The following is a 16,533-nucleotide window of genomic DNA, read 5'->3' on the forward strand; positions in this document are numbered from 1 at the left end:
TTTGTTTTCCGTTACCAAATTGATGTAAAACATTTTCCATTGCATACTCTAATGAACACAACACTGGCATCTTATGTAATTTATATAAATGTTTAAACCCTACACCAACAGGTCATCAGTGATGTCCCAGTGGACAGCCTTTTCCGGACTGAGCGCCCTCCAACCAAGGAGATAATGCGCTACTTCATCCGCCACTATGCACTCCGGCTTGGGATGGGAGAGACGGCCCCCTGGGTGGTGGAGGATGAACTGGTGAAGAAGTTCAACCTGCCCAGCAAATTCAGTGACTTCCTCCTGGATCCACACAAGGTAAACCACCATTTATATGGTGTTTTGTACTTTTTGTTTGTTTGTCCAAAAACCTCCACATATACTCCTGTTGATGTAGGCGCTCTGGATTATGTGATAGAATACAACAGTAAAACGAAACTGAAAAATAAATTGCCTTTCAGAAAGTATTCATACCCCTTGAATTACTCCACATTTTGTTCTTACAGCTTGAATTCAAAATAATAATAAAAATCTAATCTGTCTACACACAATGCCCCATAATGATAGTGAAAACATGTTTGTTTTTTTAAATGTTGCTAATTTATTGAAAATTAAATACAGAAATATATCTCATTTAAATTAGTATTCACACTCGTGAGTCAATACTTTGTAGAAGCACCTTTGGCAGCGATTACAGCTGTGAGTCTTTCTGGGTACGTCTATAAAACAATTTCACACCTGGATTGTGCAACATTTGCATTGTAATATAATATCTTCAAGCTCTGTCAAATTGATTGTTGATCATTGCCATACAACTATTTTCAGGTCTTGCCATAGATTTTAAGTAGATTAAGTCAAAACTAACTCAGCCACTCAGGAACATTCGCTGTCTTCGTGGTAAGCAACTCCAGTATAGGTTTGGCCTTAGGTGATTGTCCTCCTGAAAGGTGAATTCATCTCCCAGTGTCTGGTGGAAAGTAGACTGAACCAGGTTTTCCTCTAGAATTTTGCCTGTGTTTAGGTCCATTCTGTGTCTTTTTCTTCCTGAAAAAGCATACACAACATGATGCAGCCTCTACTATGCTTGAAAATATGGAGAGTGGTACTCAGTAATGTGTTGTGTTGGATTTGCCCTGAACAGAACACTTTGGATTCAGGAGGAAATGTGAATTGCTTTGCCACATTTTTTGCTATGTTACTTCAGTGCCTTGTTGCAAACAGGATGCATGTTTTGGAATATTTGTATTTTGCACAGGCTTCCTTTTCACTCTGTCAATTAGGTTAGTATTGTGGAGTAACTACAATGTTCTTGATCCATCCTCAGTTTTCTCCTATCACAGCCATTCAACTCTGTAACTGTTTTAAAGTCCCCATTGTTTGGCCTTATGGTGAAATCCCGGACCGGTTTCCTTCCTCTTCGGCAACTGAGTTTGGAAAGATGCCTGTGTCTTTGTAGTGACTGAACGTATTGATACACCATCCAAAGTGTGATTTAATAACTTCACCATGCTCAAAGGGGGTATTCATTGTCTATTTCTTTTACCCATCTACCAATTGGTGCCCTTCTTTGTGAGGATTTTGAAAAACTCCCTGGTCTTTGTGGTTTAATCTGTTTGAAATTCACTGCTCGACTGAGGGACCTTATAATTATCTGAATGTGTTGGGTACAGGGATGAGGCGGTCATTAAAAAAAATCAACACCGTTATTGCACACAGTGAGTCCATGTGACTTAAGTCAAGCGGTGTGAATACTTTCTGAAGGCATTGTATGTATGTTTTTATGTAACATTTTGTTTTTAATTATGCGACTAATAGTTTTTTTTTGCCTTCTAGTTTTTCGCAGAGAATCCAGTCTCAACCAAGCGCAGGAGCCTGAGCTCAACGGAGGGCAAACCCGGTAAGAAGCTGAAGACCTCGAACACCCCGGGAGGAGTGAATTCAGGGAACGAGAAGAAAAAAAAGGATTCTCTTGGCATGCCCCTGAGCCCCACAATCTGGGGACACATGCAGGTTTGTCAAATTTTATACATGCTGATGTAATCTGATTTGCAGATATTTTTAGCTGGCTTAGTGGTTTTATAAAGAACCTTAGTAGACCTGGAATATGACTGTTGGTAGATAAACACAGGGTTTGTTTTCCTTATTTGACCATTGAGAATTTAAATGTTCAATAGAATTTGCAGATTTAATCTGTTGTATTGGATTGAATCAATAATGCATCCATTTATATTGTAGATGAAAATGAATGGCTCGCCTCTGAAGGTAAAGAATTCTGGAACCCCCAAGAAAAGAGATGGTGGGGCCTCTGTCCTCTCCTCTCCAAAATCCAGCAAAAAACCCAGAGATAAGAAATCTGCTGCTGGCAAAAAGACCCCCGGCAAGAGCGGTCAGAAGATATCCTCCAAAAAGGATGAAAGGGGTGGAGGCGCCAAGAAGCCCAAGATGAAGCAGATGACCCTGTTGGACTTGGCCAAGAACCCTCCCTCCGCTGGAAGCCCCAAGAAGAGAGCCCGGAGCACTGGCCCAGGGACCCCCAAACTGGGCAAGCCCCTGCACCCCATGGCCCTGCACCTACTGCGCTATTACAAGGAGCACAAGGGCAAGGAGGACAAGAGGAACGCCATGTCCTGTCTCATATCCAAGGCGGCCAAGGCCCTCTCGCCTGAGGACCGAGGCCGCCTGCCAGAGGAGCTCCAAGACCTGGTCCTGAAGCGCTGGGAACTGCTGGAGCAGAAGAAGAAATGGGCGGCCATGAGCGAGGAGGAGAAGCAGGACGTGATGAGGAAGAGGCGAGAGGAGATCAGGGAGAAACTCCGGGAGAAGACGAAGGAGCGGCGGGAGAAGGAGCTGCAGGTGCGCCGTGAGCAGCAGCGCCGCTATGAGGACCTGGAGATTGAGGGCGGCAAGGCACTTCCTGTCTTCAAGCTGGTTGACATGCCAGAGGGCCTGCCCAACTCCCTGTTCGGAGACGTGGCCATGGTAGCGGACTTCCTCAACTGCTACGCGGGCCTGCTGATGCCCGATGACCAGTACCCGGTGACGGCATTGGCCCTGATGGAGGCTCTGGCCGGGGAGAAAGCAGGTTTCCTATACCTAAACCGTGTGCTGGTGGTGCTGCTGCAGACTCTGCTGCAGGATGAGCTGGCTGAGGGCTACAGCGAGCTGGACATGCCCCTGTCGGAGATCCCCCTCACCCTCCACTCTGTCTCGGAGCTGGTGCGCCTGTGCCTGCGGCCGTGTGACGCCCACGGTGATGACTCAGGCCAGGGCTCCGGGGGGGATGACTGGGGCCCCCTAGGGGGATTCGACCAGGTGGTAAGCGGCGAGTTCCTCGAGCAGCTGGAGGCAGTGGAGGTGTTTGAGCTGACATCGACGGAGAAGGCCAGCCTGCTGGTAGCACTGTGTCACCGCATCCTCATGACCTACTCGGTGGAGGACCACGTGGACTCCATGCAGCAGCGCTCGGCCGAGCTGTGGAAGGAGAGGCTGGCCTCGCTCAAGGAGGTCAACGACCGCAAGCGGGCTGAGAAGCAGCGGCGTAAGGAACAAGCCGAGGTCAAAGGCGAGGAGGCTGCCAGTGGCGACACACCATCAGCCACCGCCGGCGACACGCCATCAGCCACCGCCAAGGTGGAGAAGAAGAAAGAGGGTAGCGCCAAGAAAGAGGTGAAGAAGGTGAAAGCAGAGCCGGTGGCCACGAAGCCGGTGGCCACGGAGCCGGAAGACATGATCAGTACGGTGAAGAGTAGGAGGCTGATGTCCATCCAGGCCAAGAAGGAAAAGGAGGAGCAGGACAAACAGAACAAGGGTAAGGGCAGCTGGGAGTATTGTAGGTCATTAGACTGGGCTATTTTTCCTGTTCAGGTCACGTGGTAAGGAAATACTCCAATCACTAGTCGTGAGGCGCTTCCCATGAGCCAATCAGTGTAATTTTGTAAATGCCAGATCTCTATGGCAAGACGCATCATTCGTTCACGTTTAGTCAAAATTGGGCCGTTGGTGTTTGAGATCTCGTGGGTTAGCTAGACTCATATCCCTGAGCATGTGTGCCAAATATCATCACTCTGAGTCAAACAGTTTGAGAGCTAAACGTGTCTGTTATATCGCCACCATGTGGTCCATATGAATGTTCTTGCATATGTTATGTCTTGACAGTGTTTGCAACAGGTGTACCAAATATTGTTACAATATGAATGTCCTTTGACTGATTTATATGCATTTGTATCAGACAACGTGAATGTTTATTGGTCATTAGTCTTGAAAATACTGCGTTGAGAGACCTTTGTCCATAGATGCCACATCAAGTTTTGTGTAGATCGGTCAGTCGGTGCCAGAAGAATAGTGAAGTGTTTTTCGCAAATTCATAATGGTGGAATTTCCATCATGACAGATCTTATGAGTCCCTGAGGCAATTATGTTCTTTGTGTAAGTCAAACAGGTTGAGGAGTTTGACCTTTCAAAGTTATCATTTTCAATCTCTTGTTACAGCGCCACCATCTGACCAATCAGTGTAATTTTGTAAATTCCAGATCTCTATAGTAAGACTCATCATTCACACAAGTTTTGTCAAAATGGGGCCAATATGGTCTGAGGTTGCGTGTGACTAACGTACTAACAGACGGAGACAGATCCAAAGTCCTCGCCCCGATTTTGTCGTGGAGGACAATTAGAAAAGATGAGAACTATGGTTGAATTTGAGCCAAACAATGCTGAGATCATGGGTGCATAGGTGATTTATGCAATGGGAATGCTCTGTTATGTGCCTTTAAGTGTCACCGGCTCAAATAATGCCGTTTCTCTCCCCTCAGAGCGCATGGAGAAGGGGGCCGAGGAGGAGCGTGTCCGCAAGCAGAAGGCTGCAGCAGAGAAGGCCTTCCAGGACGGCATCGCCAAATCCAAACTGGTGCTGAGGAGAATCCCACTGGGAACTGATCGAAACCATAACAGGTCAGCATGCACACTTCAATGGTGCACAACAGGTTCAGGTGTTTCATTTACAGTGTACTCTTGATACGTGCACATCACTGATATGGTTTAGTGCATGCATCCTCAACGGTCCCAAGACATTGGATATATTAGGAATCAACAAATATGTCAAATGTAAACCAATTTAATGTCACTGTTGGTTTATATTACCGTCGGTATTGACCTTTCAGCTCTTTGGGTCTGTGTTAGGTACTGGCTGTTTTCTGATGTGGTGCCTGGCCTGTACATAGAGAAGGGCTGGGTGCATGAGAGCATTGACTATAGCTACACCCTCACCCTGGAAGAGGCTACAGCCGAGCCTGAAGACGAGGAGGCCACCAAAGAGGAGACTAACGGTGAGTTATTACACTGTCATCACGTCTGAGAGTCTGCAAACCAGAAGCTGTACTATGTTTAGTGCCTCATGTCCCAGAAGCGTAAAGCAATATAATTAATAAATATAGCTGTGAGCAGCAATGACGTATTGCAGATGATTTTGAGCATTAGCGTTACATGTGCAAAGAAGTTGCTTATAGTTTCCTTGTTTTAGATATCAATACCAAATTTGGTGTTTTTTGGGGGGTGGATGTCCATGATAGCAACGACAAGTTTCAAGTTAATAGTCCACTGTGGGGTGGATTTAGTGGTTTAAATGGACACATCTGATTTGTCAATAACTCAGCCATCTTTTGACCAATCCCTTTGCTTTTTTTAAAAACGTAGGTAGGACTTGAACCATGGGCCTACATGTCATATGGTTCGTGAGTTGATTTTTAAAGTATTTTTAGCATATTAGTGTAAGAGCTAATATGCATCTTGGTCTAGTGTGACAATCTTTGAATACATCAGTGTTATTTTCTTAAACTCTTCAGGGGCTATTGTGATGCGTACAAAGTAGAGGTCGACCGATTAATCGGAATGGCCGATTTAATCAGGGCCGATTTTCAAGTTTTCATAACAATCGGTATTTTTGGACAGCGTTTTTTGTTTTTGTTTAAATATTTATTTATTTTAAAAATATTTCTTAAAAAAAAATATTACATTTAACTAGGCAAGTCAGTCAACTTCTATGGGCTTGGTGGGACGCTAGACCTGCGGGACACAGCCAGTGAAATATCAGGTCGGCAAATTCAAAAACAACAAAATGTCATCATTCAACTTTCTCAAACATACAACTATTTTACACCATTTTAAAGATACTCTTCTCCTTGATGTTACCACATTGTCCGATTTCAAAAAGGCTTTACAGCGAAAGCAAAACATTAGATTATGTTAGGAGAGTACATAGACAAAAATTATCACACAGCCATTTTCCAAACAAGGACATGTCAATAAAACCCAAAACACAGCTAAATGAAGCACTAACTTTTGACGATCTTCATCAGATGACACTCATAGGACATTATGTTACACAATACATGTATGTTTTGTTCGATAAAGTTCATGTTTATATCCAAAAACAGCATTTTACATTGGCGCGTGATGTTCAGATAATGTATTCCCACCAAAACGTCCGGTGAATGTGCACATCAATTTACAAAAATACTCATCATAAACGTTGACAAAATATATAACAATTATTTAAAGAATTATAGATAGACTACCCCTGGATGCAACCGCTGTGTCAGATTTTAAAATAGCTTTACGGAGAAAGCAAATTTTTTTCAATATTCTGAGTACATAGCTCAGCCATCACGGCGAGCTATTCAGACACCCGCCAAGTTCGGGGCAACCTAAACTCAGAATTAGTATTAGAAATATTCTCTTACCTTTGCTGATCTTTGTCAGAATGCACTCCCAGGACTGCTACTTCCACAAGAAATGTTGTTTTTGTTCCAAATAATCCATATTTATGTCCAAATACCTCTGTTTTGTTTGTGCGTACAGATCACTTATCCAAAGGCATAACGCGCGAGCGCGGAACCAGAGACGAAAAGTCAAAATGTTCCATTGCCGTACTTAGAAGAATGTCAAACGCTGTTTAAAATCAATCTTTATGGTATTTTTAACGTAAAATTGCGATTAATATTCCAACCGGACAATAGCGTATTCATTCAAGGAGAAAAAGAAGGAACAGCGTGCTCGCGTGACCGCGCATATCCAATCCCTTTGTTGCCAGGCAGTCCACTCAGAAACTGAGCTCCTATACTCTGCCCAGTCACAGGAGAAGGCTCAAACCACTTTCTGAAGGCTTTAGACAGCCAATGGAAGACTTAGGAAGTGCAACGTAACCCCACGGATACTGTAGTTTCGAAAGGGACTAGAAAGAACTACAATTCTCAGATCCTCCACTTCCTGGTTGACTTTTTCTCAGGTTTTTGCCTGCCATATGAGTTCTGTTATACTCACAGACACCATTCAAACAGTTTTAGAAACTTTAGAGTGTTTTCTATCCAAATCTACTATAATATGCATATTCTAGTTTCTGGGCCAGAGTAGTAACCTGTTTAAATTGGGTATGTTTTTCTTCTGGCCGTGAAAATACTGCCCCCTAGCCCACACAGGTTAAGAACACATTCTTATTTTCAATGATGGCCTAGGAACGGTGGGTTAACTGCCTTGTTCAGGGGCAGAACGACAGATTTTTACCTTGTCAGCTCGGGGATTCGTTTTTGCAACCTTCCGGTTACTAGTCCAACGCTCTAACCACCTGCCTTACATTGCACTCCATAAGGAGCCTGCGTGGCAGGAGTGCACGCAGGCTCCTGTGCACGCAGGCTCCTGACTACCTGTTACCTTGGCTTCTTGCTGCCCTCGCGTAAGTTGCTAGCTAGCTAGCTAGCTAGCATTAAACTTATCTTATAAAAACAATCAATCTTAACATAATCACTAGTTAACTACACATGGTTGATGATATTACTAGTTTATCTAGCGTGTCCTGCGTTGCATATAATCGATGCGGTACCTGTTAATTTCTCATTGAATCACAGCCTACTTCGACAAACTGGTGATGATTTAACAAGCGCATTTGTGAAAAAAGCACTGTCGTTGCACAAATGTACCTAACCATAAACATCAATGCCTTTCTTTAAAATCAATACACAAGTATATAAACTGCTCAAAAAAATAAAGGGAACACTAAAATAACACATCCTAGATCTGAATGAAATAATCTTATTAAATACTTTTTTCTTTACATAGTTGAATGTGCTGACAACAAAATCACACAAATAATCAATGGAAATCCAATTTATCAACCCATGGAGGTCTGGATTTGGAGTCACACTCAAAATTAAAGTGGAAAACCACACTACAGGGTGATCCAACTTTGATGTAATGTCCTTAAAACAAGTCAAAATGAGGCTCAGTAGTGTGTGTGGCCTCCACATGCCTGTATGACCTCCCTACAACGCCTGTGCATGCTCCTGATGAGGTGGCGGATGGTCTCCTGAGGGATCTCCTCCCAGACCTGGACTAAAGCATCCGCCAACTCCTGGACAGTCTGTGGTGCAATGTGGCGTTGGTGGATGGAGTGAGACATGATGTCCCAGATGTGCTCAATTGGATTCAGGTCTGGGGAACGGGCAGGCCAGTCCATAGCATCAATGCCTTCCTCTTGCAGGAACTGCTGACACACTCCAGCCACATGAGGTCTAGCATTGTCTTGCATTAGGAGGAACCCAGGGCCAACCGCACCAGCATATGGTCTCACAAGGGGTCTGAGGATCTCATCTCGGTACCTAATGGCAGTCAGGCTACCTCTGGCGAGCACATGGAGGGCTGTGCGGCCCCCCAAAGAAATGCCACCCCACACCATGACTGACCCACCGCCAAACCGGTCATGCTGGAGGATGTTGCAGACAGCAGAACGTTCTCCACGGCTTCTCCAGACTCTGTCACGTCTGTCACGTGCTCAGTGTGAACCTGCTTTCATCTGTGAAGAGCATAGGGCGCCAGTGGCGAATTTGCCAATCTTTGTGTTCTCTGGCAAATGCCAAACGTCCTGCACGGTGTTGGGCTGTAAGCACAACCCCCACCTGTGGACGTCGGGCCCTCACTCCATGAGGGTGGTATCTGTTTCTGACCGTTTGAGCAGACATGCACATTTGTGGCCTGCTGGAGGTCATTTTGCAGGGCTCTGGCAGTGCTCCTCCTGCTCCTCCTTGCACAAAGGCGGAGGTAGCGGTCCTGCTGCTGGGTTGTTGCCCTCCTACGGCCTCCTCCACGTCTCCTGATGTACTTGCCTGTCTCCTGGTAGCGCCTCCATGCTCTGGACACTACGCTGACAGACACAGCAAACCTTCTTGCCACAGCTCGCATTGATGTGCCATCCTGGATGAGCTGCACTACCTGAGCCACTTGTGTGGGTTGTAGACTCCATGTCATGCTACCACTAGAGTGAAAGCACCGCCAGCATTCAAAAGTGACCAAAACATCAGCCAGGAAGCATAGGAACTGAGAAGTGGTCTGTGGTCCCCACCTGCAGAACCACTCCTTTATTGTTAATTGCCTATAATTTCCACCTGTTGTCTATTCCATTTGCACAACAGCATGTGAAATGTATTGTCAATCAGTGTTGCTTCCTAAGTGGACAGTTTGATTTCACAGAAGTGTGATTGACTTGGAGTTACATTGTGTTGTTTAAGTGTTCCCTTTATTTTTTTGAGCAGTATATTTTTAAACCTGCATATTTAGTTAATATTGCCTGCTAACATGAATTTCTTATAACTAGGGAAATTGTGTCACTTCTCTTGCGTTCTGTGCAAGCAGTCAGGGTATATGCAGCAGTTTGGGCCGCCTGGCTCGTGAACTTTGAAGTCCATATATTCCTAACAAAGGCCGTAATTAATTTTCCAGAAATGTACATAATTATGACATAACATTGAAGGTTGTACAACGTAACAGCAATATTTAGACTTAGGGATGACATCTGTTAGATAAAATACAGAACGGTTCCGTATTTCTCTGAAAGAATAAACGTTTTGTTTTCGAAATGATAGTTTCCGGATTCGACCATTTTAATGACCAAATGCTCGTATTTCTGTGTTATTATGTTAAAATTAAGTCTATGATTTGATAGAGCAGTCTGACTGAGCGATGGTAGGCACCAGCAGGCTCGTAAGCATTCATTCAAACAGCACTTTCGTGCATTTGCCAGCAGCTCTTCGCAATGCTTCAAGCATTGTGCTGTTTATGACTTAAAGCCTATCAACTCCCGAGATTAGGCTGGTGTAACCGATGTGAAATGGCTAGCTAGTTAGCGGGGTGCGCGCTAATAGCGTTTCAAACGTCACTTGCTCTGAGACTTGGAGTAGTTATTCCCCTTGCTCTGCATGGGTAACGCTGCTTCGAGGGTGGCTGTTGTCGATGTGTTCCTGGTTCGAGCCCAGGTAGGAGCGAGGAGAGGGACGGAAGCTATACTGTTATGTTACACTGGCAATACTAAAGTCCCTATAAGAACATCCAATAGTCAAAAGTATATGAAATACAAATCGTATCGAGAGAAAGTCCTATAATTCCTATAATAACTACAACCTAAAACTTCTTACCTGGGAATATTGAAGACTCGTGTTAAAAGGAACCACCAGCTTTCATATGTTCTCATGTTCTGAGCAAGGAACTTAAATGTTAGCTTTTTTACATGGCACATATTGCACTTTTACTTTCTTCTCCAACACTTTTGTTTTTGCAGGCTAAATTGATTTTATTGATGTATTATATTAAGTTAAAATAAGTGTTCATTCAGCATTGTTGTAATTGTCATTATAACAAAACCAAAAAAATACAGCCGATTAATCGGTATCGGCTTTTTTGGGCCCTCCAATAATTGGTATCGGCGTTGAATAATCATAATCGGTCGACCTCTAGTCAACCAAAGACATTTTGAGTAAATCTGACTTTTAGTCCATGATTATTCTGAGCATTAGCGTTACATAGTCAAAGTAAGTTGTTAATAGTTTCCTTATTTTTTTAGCATATCAACTTGAAACTTTGACATTGATAAGCCATTGTGGAGTGGATTTACAAAAGATTTTAATGTGCACGTAAAGTCTACTTTCCTTATTTATCTCTTAACCTAGGGGTTCCTAAACTTTTTGGCCAACTACCCCATTTTGATATCTGAAAATGTTTGCGACTCCAACCATTTGGGGGGGAGAGAAAGTATGTAATTATTAACAGCCAATGTTTATGGCAGTCAACTCACAGTCACATACTTTTAACGTGCGGCTATGACAGTCAGTAGCAAATTAGTCTGACATAAGACACATTATCTGCATGTCGCATCGGAGCTTCTGAAAACCATGGAGTGTAGTCGACAGTGTGCATCTCTGCTCTCAAATCCAACCTGGATACATTTTTGGTTTTAATGCAGATGAGAGCACTTAACCCAGCTTCACACATGAGTTTGATGGTGCTTCAAGACAACTGGGAACTCAGGAAAAACATGAGGTGAAATCATGACGTCGGTGATCTTCAGGTCAGCAAGTCTGAGGTCTAGAAAGAGGCCCGACTTCCCGAGTTGGAATTCTGAGTTGGATGACCGTTCAAGCTCTTTTTTTATTTTCATGTTCCCAGTTGTTTTCAACATGGCATTAATGCTCGGAGGGAGACCTCAGGGTATTCCCTTTGCGACGAACCAAAACACTTGCATGATGCTTGTGTTCAGTTCGTTCAGTTTCCCATATCTGTTACATAAGCAAGGAGACATTTTCTTTTCATTACACAAAGTCTCATTTTTTTTATACCCATTGTGAAAGACAACAGTTCCTCTCTCAATATGAAAAATGTAAACACTCCCTCTTGATAACCACCAAGCCTCGGTATGAAATGGAACATTGTCATGCTCTGATCCCATAACCCCACATAGTTTGCAAACAGGCGTTCGCGCAGTGGTTGTGGTTTGATGTAGTTTAGAATCGAAGTTACCGTCTGCAGTATATCTCTGACTTCTGTGCTCGGCTTTTGTGCTGCCAGTTGCATATATCATACAGTGCAGAAGGACATCCATTCATAACTAGAGTACAGAGGCCTGCCCGCCATCTCTTAAGGTAATTTATTTAGGCACGGTTACATATTTTATCAAATAAAAATCAACATATAAACCAGGATCATAATAACACTTTAGCGTGTCTGTTTGCGTGCATCACCTGCATGCGAGACGAGTGGTCCGTTGCTCAAGGAACAAGAGACAGTCAGACATTGCAGTAGCAGGTAGGCCTATATACAGTGCCTTCGGAAAGTATTCAGACCCCTTGACTTTTTCCACATTTTGTTAGGTTACAGCCTTAATCTAAAATGTATTAAATTATTTTTCCTCATCAATCTGCACACAATACCCCATAATGATAAAGCAGAAATATCACACTTGCATAAGTATTCAGACCCTTTACTTAGTTGAAGCACCTTTGGTAGCGATTACAGCCTCAAGTCTTCTTGGGTATGCCGCTACAAGCTTGGCGCACCTGTATTTGGGGAGTTTCTCCCATTTCTTGTTTGCAGATCCTCTCAAGCTCTGTCAGGTTGGATGTGGAGCTCTTTTCACGTCTCCAGAGATGTTCGATTGGGTTCTGGCTGGGCCACTCAAGAACATTCAGAGACTCCTGTGTTGTCTTGGCTGTGTGCTTAGGGTCGTTATCCTCTTGGAAGGTGAACCTTCAACCCAGTTTGAGGTCCTGGGCGCTCTGGAGCAGAATTTTCATCAAGGATCTCTCTCTACTTTGCTCTGTTCATCTTTGCCTCGATCCTGACTAGTCTTCCAGACACCCTACCACTGAAAAATATCCCCACAGCATGATGCTGCCACCACCATGCTTCACCGTAGGGATGGTGCCAGGTTTCCTCCAGAAGTGACACTGCATTCAGGCCAAAGACTTCAATCTTGGTATCATCAGACCAGAGAATCTTGTTTCTCATGGTCATAGATTCTTTAGGTGCCTTTTGGCAAACTCCAAGCAGGCTGTCATAAGCTTTTTATTGAGGCGTGGCTTCTGTCTGGGCACTCTACTATAAAGTCCTGATTGGTGGTGTGCTGCAGAGATGGTTGTCCTTCTGGAAGGTTCTCCCTTCTCCACAGAGGAACTCAAGAGCTCTGTCTGTGACCATTGGGTTCTTGTTCACCACCCTGACCAAGGCCCTTCTCTCCTCAGTTTGGGCAGCCAAATCTAGGAAGAGTCTTGGTGGTTCCAAATTTCTTCAATTTAAGAATGATGAAAGCCACTGTGTTCTTGGGGACCTTCAATGCTGCAGAATTGTTTTGGTAACCTTCCCCAGATCTGTGCCTCAACATAATCCTGTCTCGGAGCTCTACGGACAATTCCTTCGCCCTCATGGCTTGGGTTTTGCTCTGACATGCACTGTTGACTGTGGGACCTTATCTAGACAGGTGTGCCTTTCCAAATCATGTCCAATCAATTTAATTTACCACAGATGGACTCCAATCAAGTTGTAGACACATCTCAAGGATGATCAATTGAAACAAGATTCACCTGAGCTCAATTTAGTCTCAAAGCAAAGGGTCTGATTACTTATGTAAATAAGGTATTTCAGTTTTATTTTTAATAAATTAGCAAAAATGTCTAAACCTGTTTTCACTTTGTCATAATGGGCTACTGTGTGTAGATTGCTGAGGATAAAAAAAAATATATATATATATATATATATAATACATTTTTAGAATAAGGCTGTAACGTAATAATGTGGACAGTCAAGGGGTCTGAATACTTTCCAAAGGCACTCTATAGCCTATAGAATATGATAAAGAACAATCAAATAGCTAGGTAGCCAATTCAAAACATATCGTTCAAACTTTTTAGCTATTATTATCATATGTTGTCGGCATGTCCCAAAAAACTTTCCATCGACACTTGTGAATAAGGCCATACAAAGTTGGTTCATTTTAAACGGTTATTTTTTACAACAAGCGTTTCACTTCGCCATTGTATTAATTTGGATTTGGTTCAATCGCGATGAGTCGAATGTGACTCAAAATGTGAATTGGAAACCGTAATATAGGTGGAAAAAAATATTAGATGTAGCCTTTCTTTTGGATTATGTGGCTTCAAAACATTTGTAGATACTTCCAGTTGATTTAGGTATCCAATGTATGGGACATTGCAACTCAATAGATTCTAGTCAGCCCTGCAAAGTAAGCACTAAGATAAATATGACTAAACTAAAAAGGTACATTTTACTGAAAACTTGTGGGCTTGCTTCAGCTGAATAAAAAGATGTGTAGCCTACCATGGCCATTTGATCTGATGTATTAAATGAGTGAATTATTTCAAAAGGTGTAAATTATTTAGATGTAATGTCGCAATGTTATACAGGACAGTGTGTAGGCTGTTATTCCAGCCCCCCTCTGTTTGAGCAGGGCTTGATGAAAAGCCTGCACACCCAGTAGCTTTCCAGGCTGAGTGTTGACCACGTGTTTTATAGAGCTGCCTAACTGGTATTCTACTTTTGTTGGGGGTTAAGTGCCTTCCACAACGACAGGAGATGGTACATGGGATCAGAGAGTAGCCTCTGTGTCAATACCACATTAAGCATACTTTTGTTACATGCACATAGAGACGTCGCTAACGGTTGCTCGTGGAAATTGATTTGAAAGTCATGAAATTCCATCTGTCAATGTGTATGAACCCTGAAGTTAAGAGAGGCCTACGTACCGAATTTGATTTTCTTTCCCCAAATTTCCAAAATAGAGGATTATGGGCCCTTGAGGCAAATTTGTTCAGCATGTAAAAGACGCCTACATACAAAGTTTAGTCTCTGCTTATAACAGTGCCACTTGTAGGCCAATCAGTGGCATTCTTTTTGACTAAATTACTCGTCCTGTAGTTTCTGTGTGCCAACTTAGAAACGTTACCAATCTATGCTTTGAGTTATTTGACCATGTCCCAAAAAATTATTGGAATTCAGAGAATAACAATGTTTCACAGCTTTGCTGTGAACCCCTAAATATAATTGAGTGATATTATTAGTTGTAGATGATCTTGTAGTGGTTGCAGCGTTAAACCTGGGTCATATACAATAGGGCACACTGTAGAAAAACTAGAAAAATAAGCTATTCCTATTGATCAAGTTTGGTTTTGTGCCTACTGAAAATGACCCTATTCTGTTGCTGGTCCTGCAGATGTTGAGGACGACGGTGGCAGCCTAGATGGTGCTCTGAGCGAGGGAGCCCACCAGGGGGCGCCAGCCGCCGTCTGCATAGAGACCACCACTCCCAACCAGGGACAGAACCTCTGGTAAGAAACTCACTGGCAGAGATGGTCGTTGGTTGACTTGATAACTAAAAAGATTTGTCTTTCAATAACAATGTTGAAACGATACTTACACCAGAGAGCAGATGATTATATTTGTTTTAGGACATACTATGTGATTACACCAAGCTTGTGTTGTGTTGAAGGTTTGTGTGTGATGCTCCACGGGACCTTGATGACCTGGTGGAGAGCCTCCATGCACAGGGTGTGAGAGAAAGCGAGCTGAAGACCAAGCTGCAAGTCAGGTGAGGAGACATGAGCGTTACATTCTACATTCCCTTTTTTATCTTGTCCTATTTATGCAAATAGCCCAGAGTTTATCCTGGTTAGGTCACATGGATCAGGTATGTGTGTGAGTTAGTCTGACTGACTGACTGACTGGGTGTTGTACGCTGACAGGTACCAGGACATTCTCCACTCTATCAACCTGGCCCGCAAGGGGAACCCGGGGCTGAGGAACTGCGACGGCCATCAGGAGCTGCTCAAGTACATGCGCAGCGACGTTATCGAGGTGGCCTCGCGCCTCCAGAAGGGCGGCCTGGGCTACATGGACGACAGCATGGATGAGTTTGAGAAGAAGGTAACTATTTATTCATACAATCAATTGACATGTTTGGAATCAGGACTTTATCCTGATCACTTGTCGGGTCGTATGGTCAGGAAACACTAATGGGCATACACATTATTTTGTATCTACTGACTTTATCAAGATCTTCCTCAATGCCCATTTACCTGTATTTGACTTTGTGCCTTGCACATTCAGCAAAATATGACCTCTGAACTTTACCATTCCCCTCTGACCTCTTTCTCTTTGTGTGTGTTCAGGTGCGTGACCTGGAGAACCTGAAGGACTTTGGGGAGTGTGTCATCACTCTCCAGGCTTGTGTCATCAAGAAGTTCCTGCAGGGCTTTATGGCCCCCAAGCAGAAGAAGAAGAAGAAGCAGGAAGGGGAGGAGAGCAGGAAGACTGAGGAGGTGGATGAGGAGAAGAAGCTGGCAGAGGAGGCCAGGGTGAGTAATACCTATTAGACATAACATGGTATGTTACCTGTAATTAAAACCAAGGCAACCCCCTTTCAAATGTAACCCCTTTTATACATATCAGTGCGTAACTGGCAATTTGTATGGTGGGGGGGTTAAACCATGGGGCCTGTTTGCAATTCATATTCCGAAGGTATTAAACAATAGTGTTATTGAATTTACCTGCGTAAAACAGCTCTATTGTCACAGACCCATTACCAGTTTTTTTTGGTTACAGGGTCTGAAAATACAGGTTTCATGACCTAGGTCTCGAGGTGGGTTGTAAATCTAGCATGTTTTTATTTTATTTTTACCCCTTACCTCTTTCAGGTATAAGCAAAAGATGGTATAAAGA

The 16,533-nt window shown here is 43.5% G+C and overlaps 1 protein-coding gene across 3 annotated transcripts in view; it reads left to right on the forward strand.

Moving 5' to 3' along the window:
- Positions 1 to 16,533, forward strand: part of LOC115163200 (tyrosine-protein kinase BAZ1B) — a 35,412-nt gene that overhangs the window by 7,319 nt on the left and 11,560 nt on the right. For all 3 annotated transcript variants that reach the window (XM_029714893.1, XM_029714892.1, XM_029714894.1), the window contains 9 exons: positions 112 to 309; positions 1,825 to 2,001; positions 2,227 to 3,799; positions 4,800 to 4,938; positions 5,167 to 5,312; positions 15,029 to 15,143; positions 15,305 to 15,403; positions 15,558 to 15,738; positions 15,984 to 16,169. In XM_029714893.1, the coding sequence (XP_029570753.1) occupies positions 112 to 309; positions 1,825 to 2,001; positions 2,227 to 3,799; positions 4,800 to 4,938; positions 5,167 to 5,312; positions 15,029 to 15,143; positions 15,305 to 15,403; positions 15,558 to 15,738; positions 15,984 to 16,169 (2,814 nt within the window). The remainder of the gene's footprint in view (positions 1 to 111; positions 310 to 1,824; positions 2,002 to 2,226; positions 3,800 to 4,799; positions 4,939 to 5,166; positions 5,313 to 15,028; positions 15,144 to 15,304; positions 15,404 to 15,557; positions 15,739 to 15,983; positions 16,170 to 16,533) is intronic.

Source organism: Salmo trutta, chromosome 26, assembly GCF_901001165.1.
Source record: "Salmo trutta chromosome 26, fSalTru1.1, whole genome shotgun sequence".
Lineage (NCBI taxonomy): Eukaryota > Metazoa > Chordata > Actinopteri > Salmoniformes > Salmonidae > Salmo > Salmo trutta.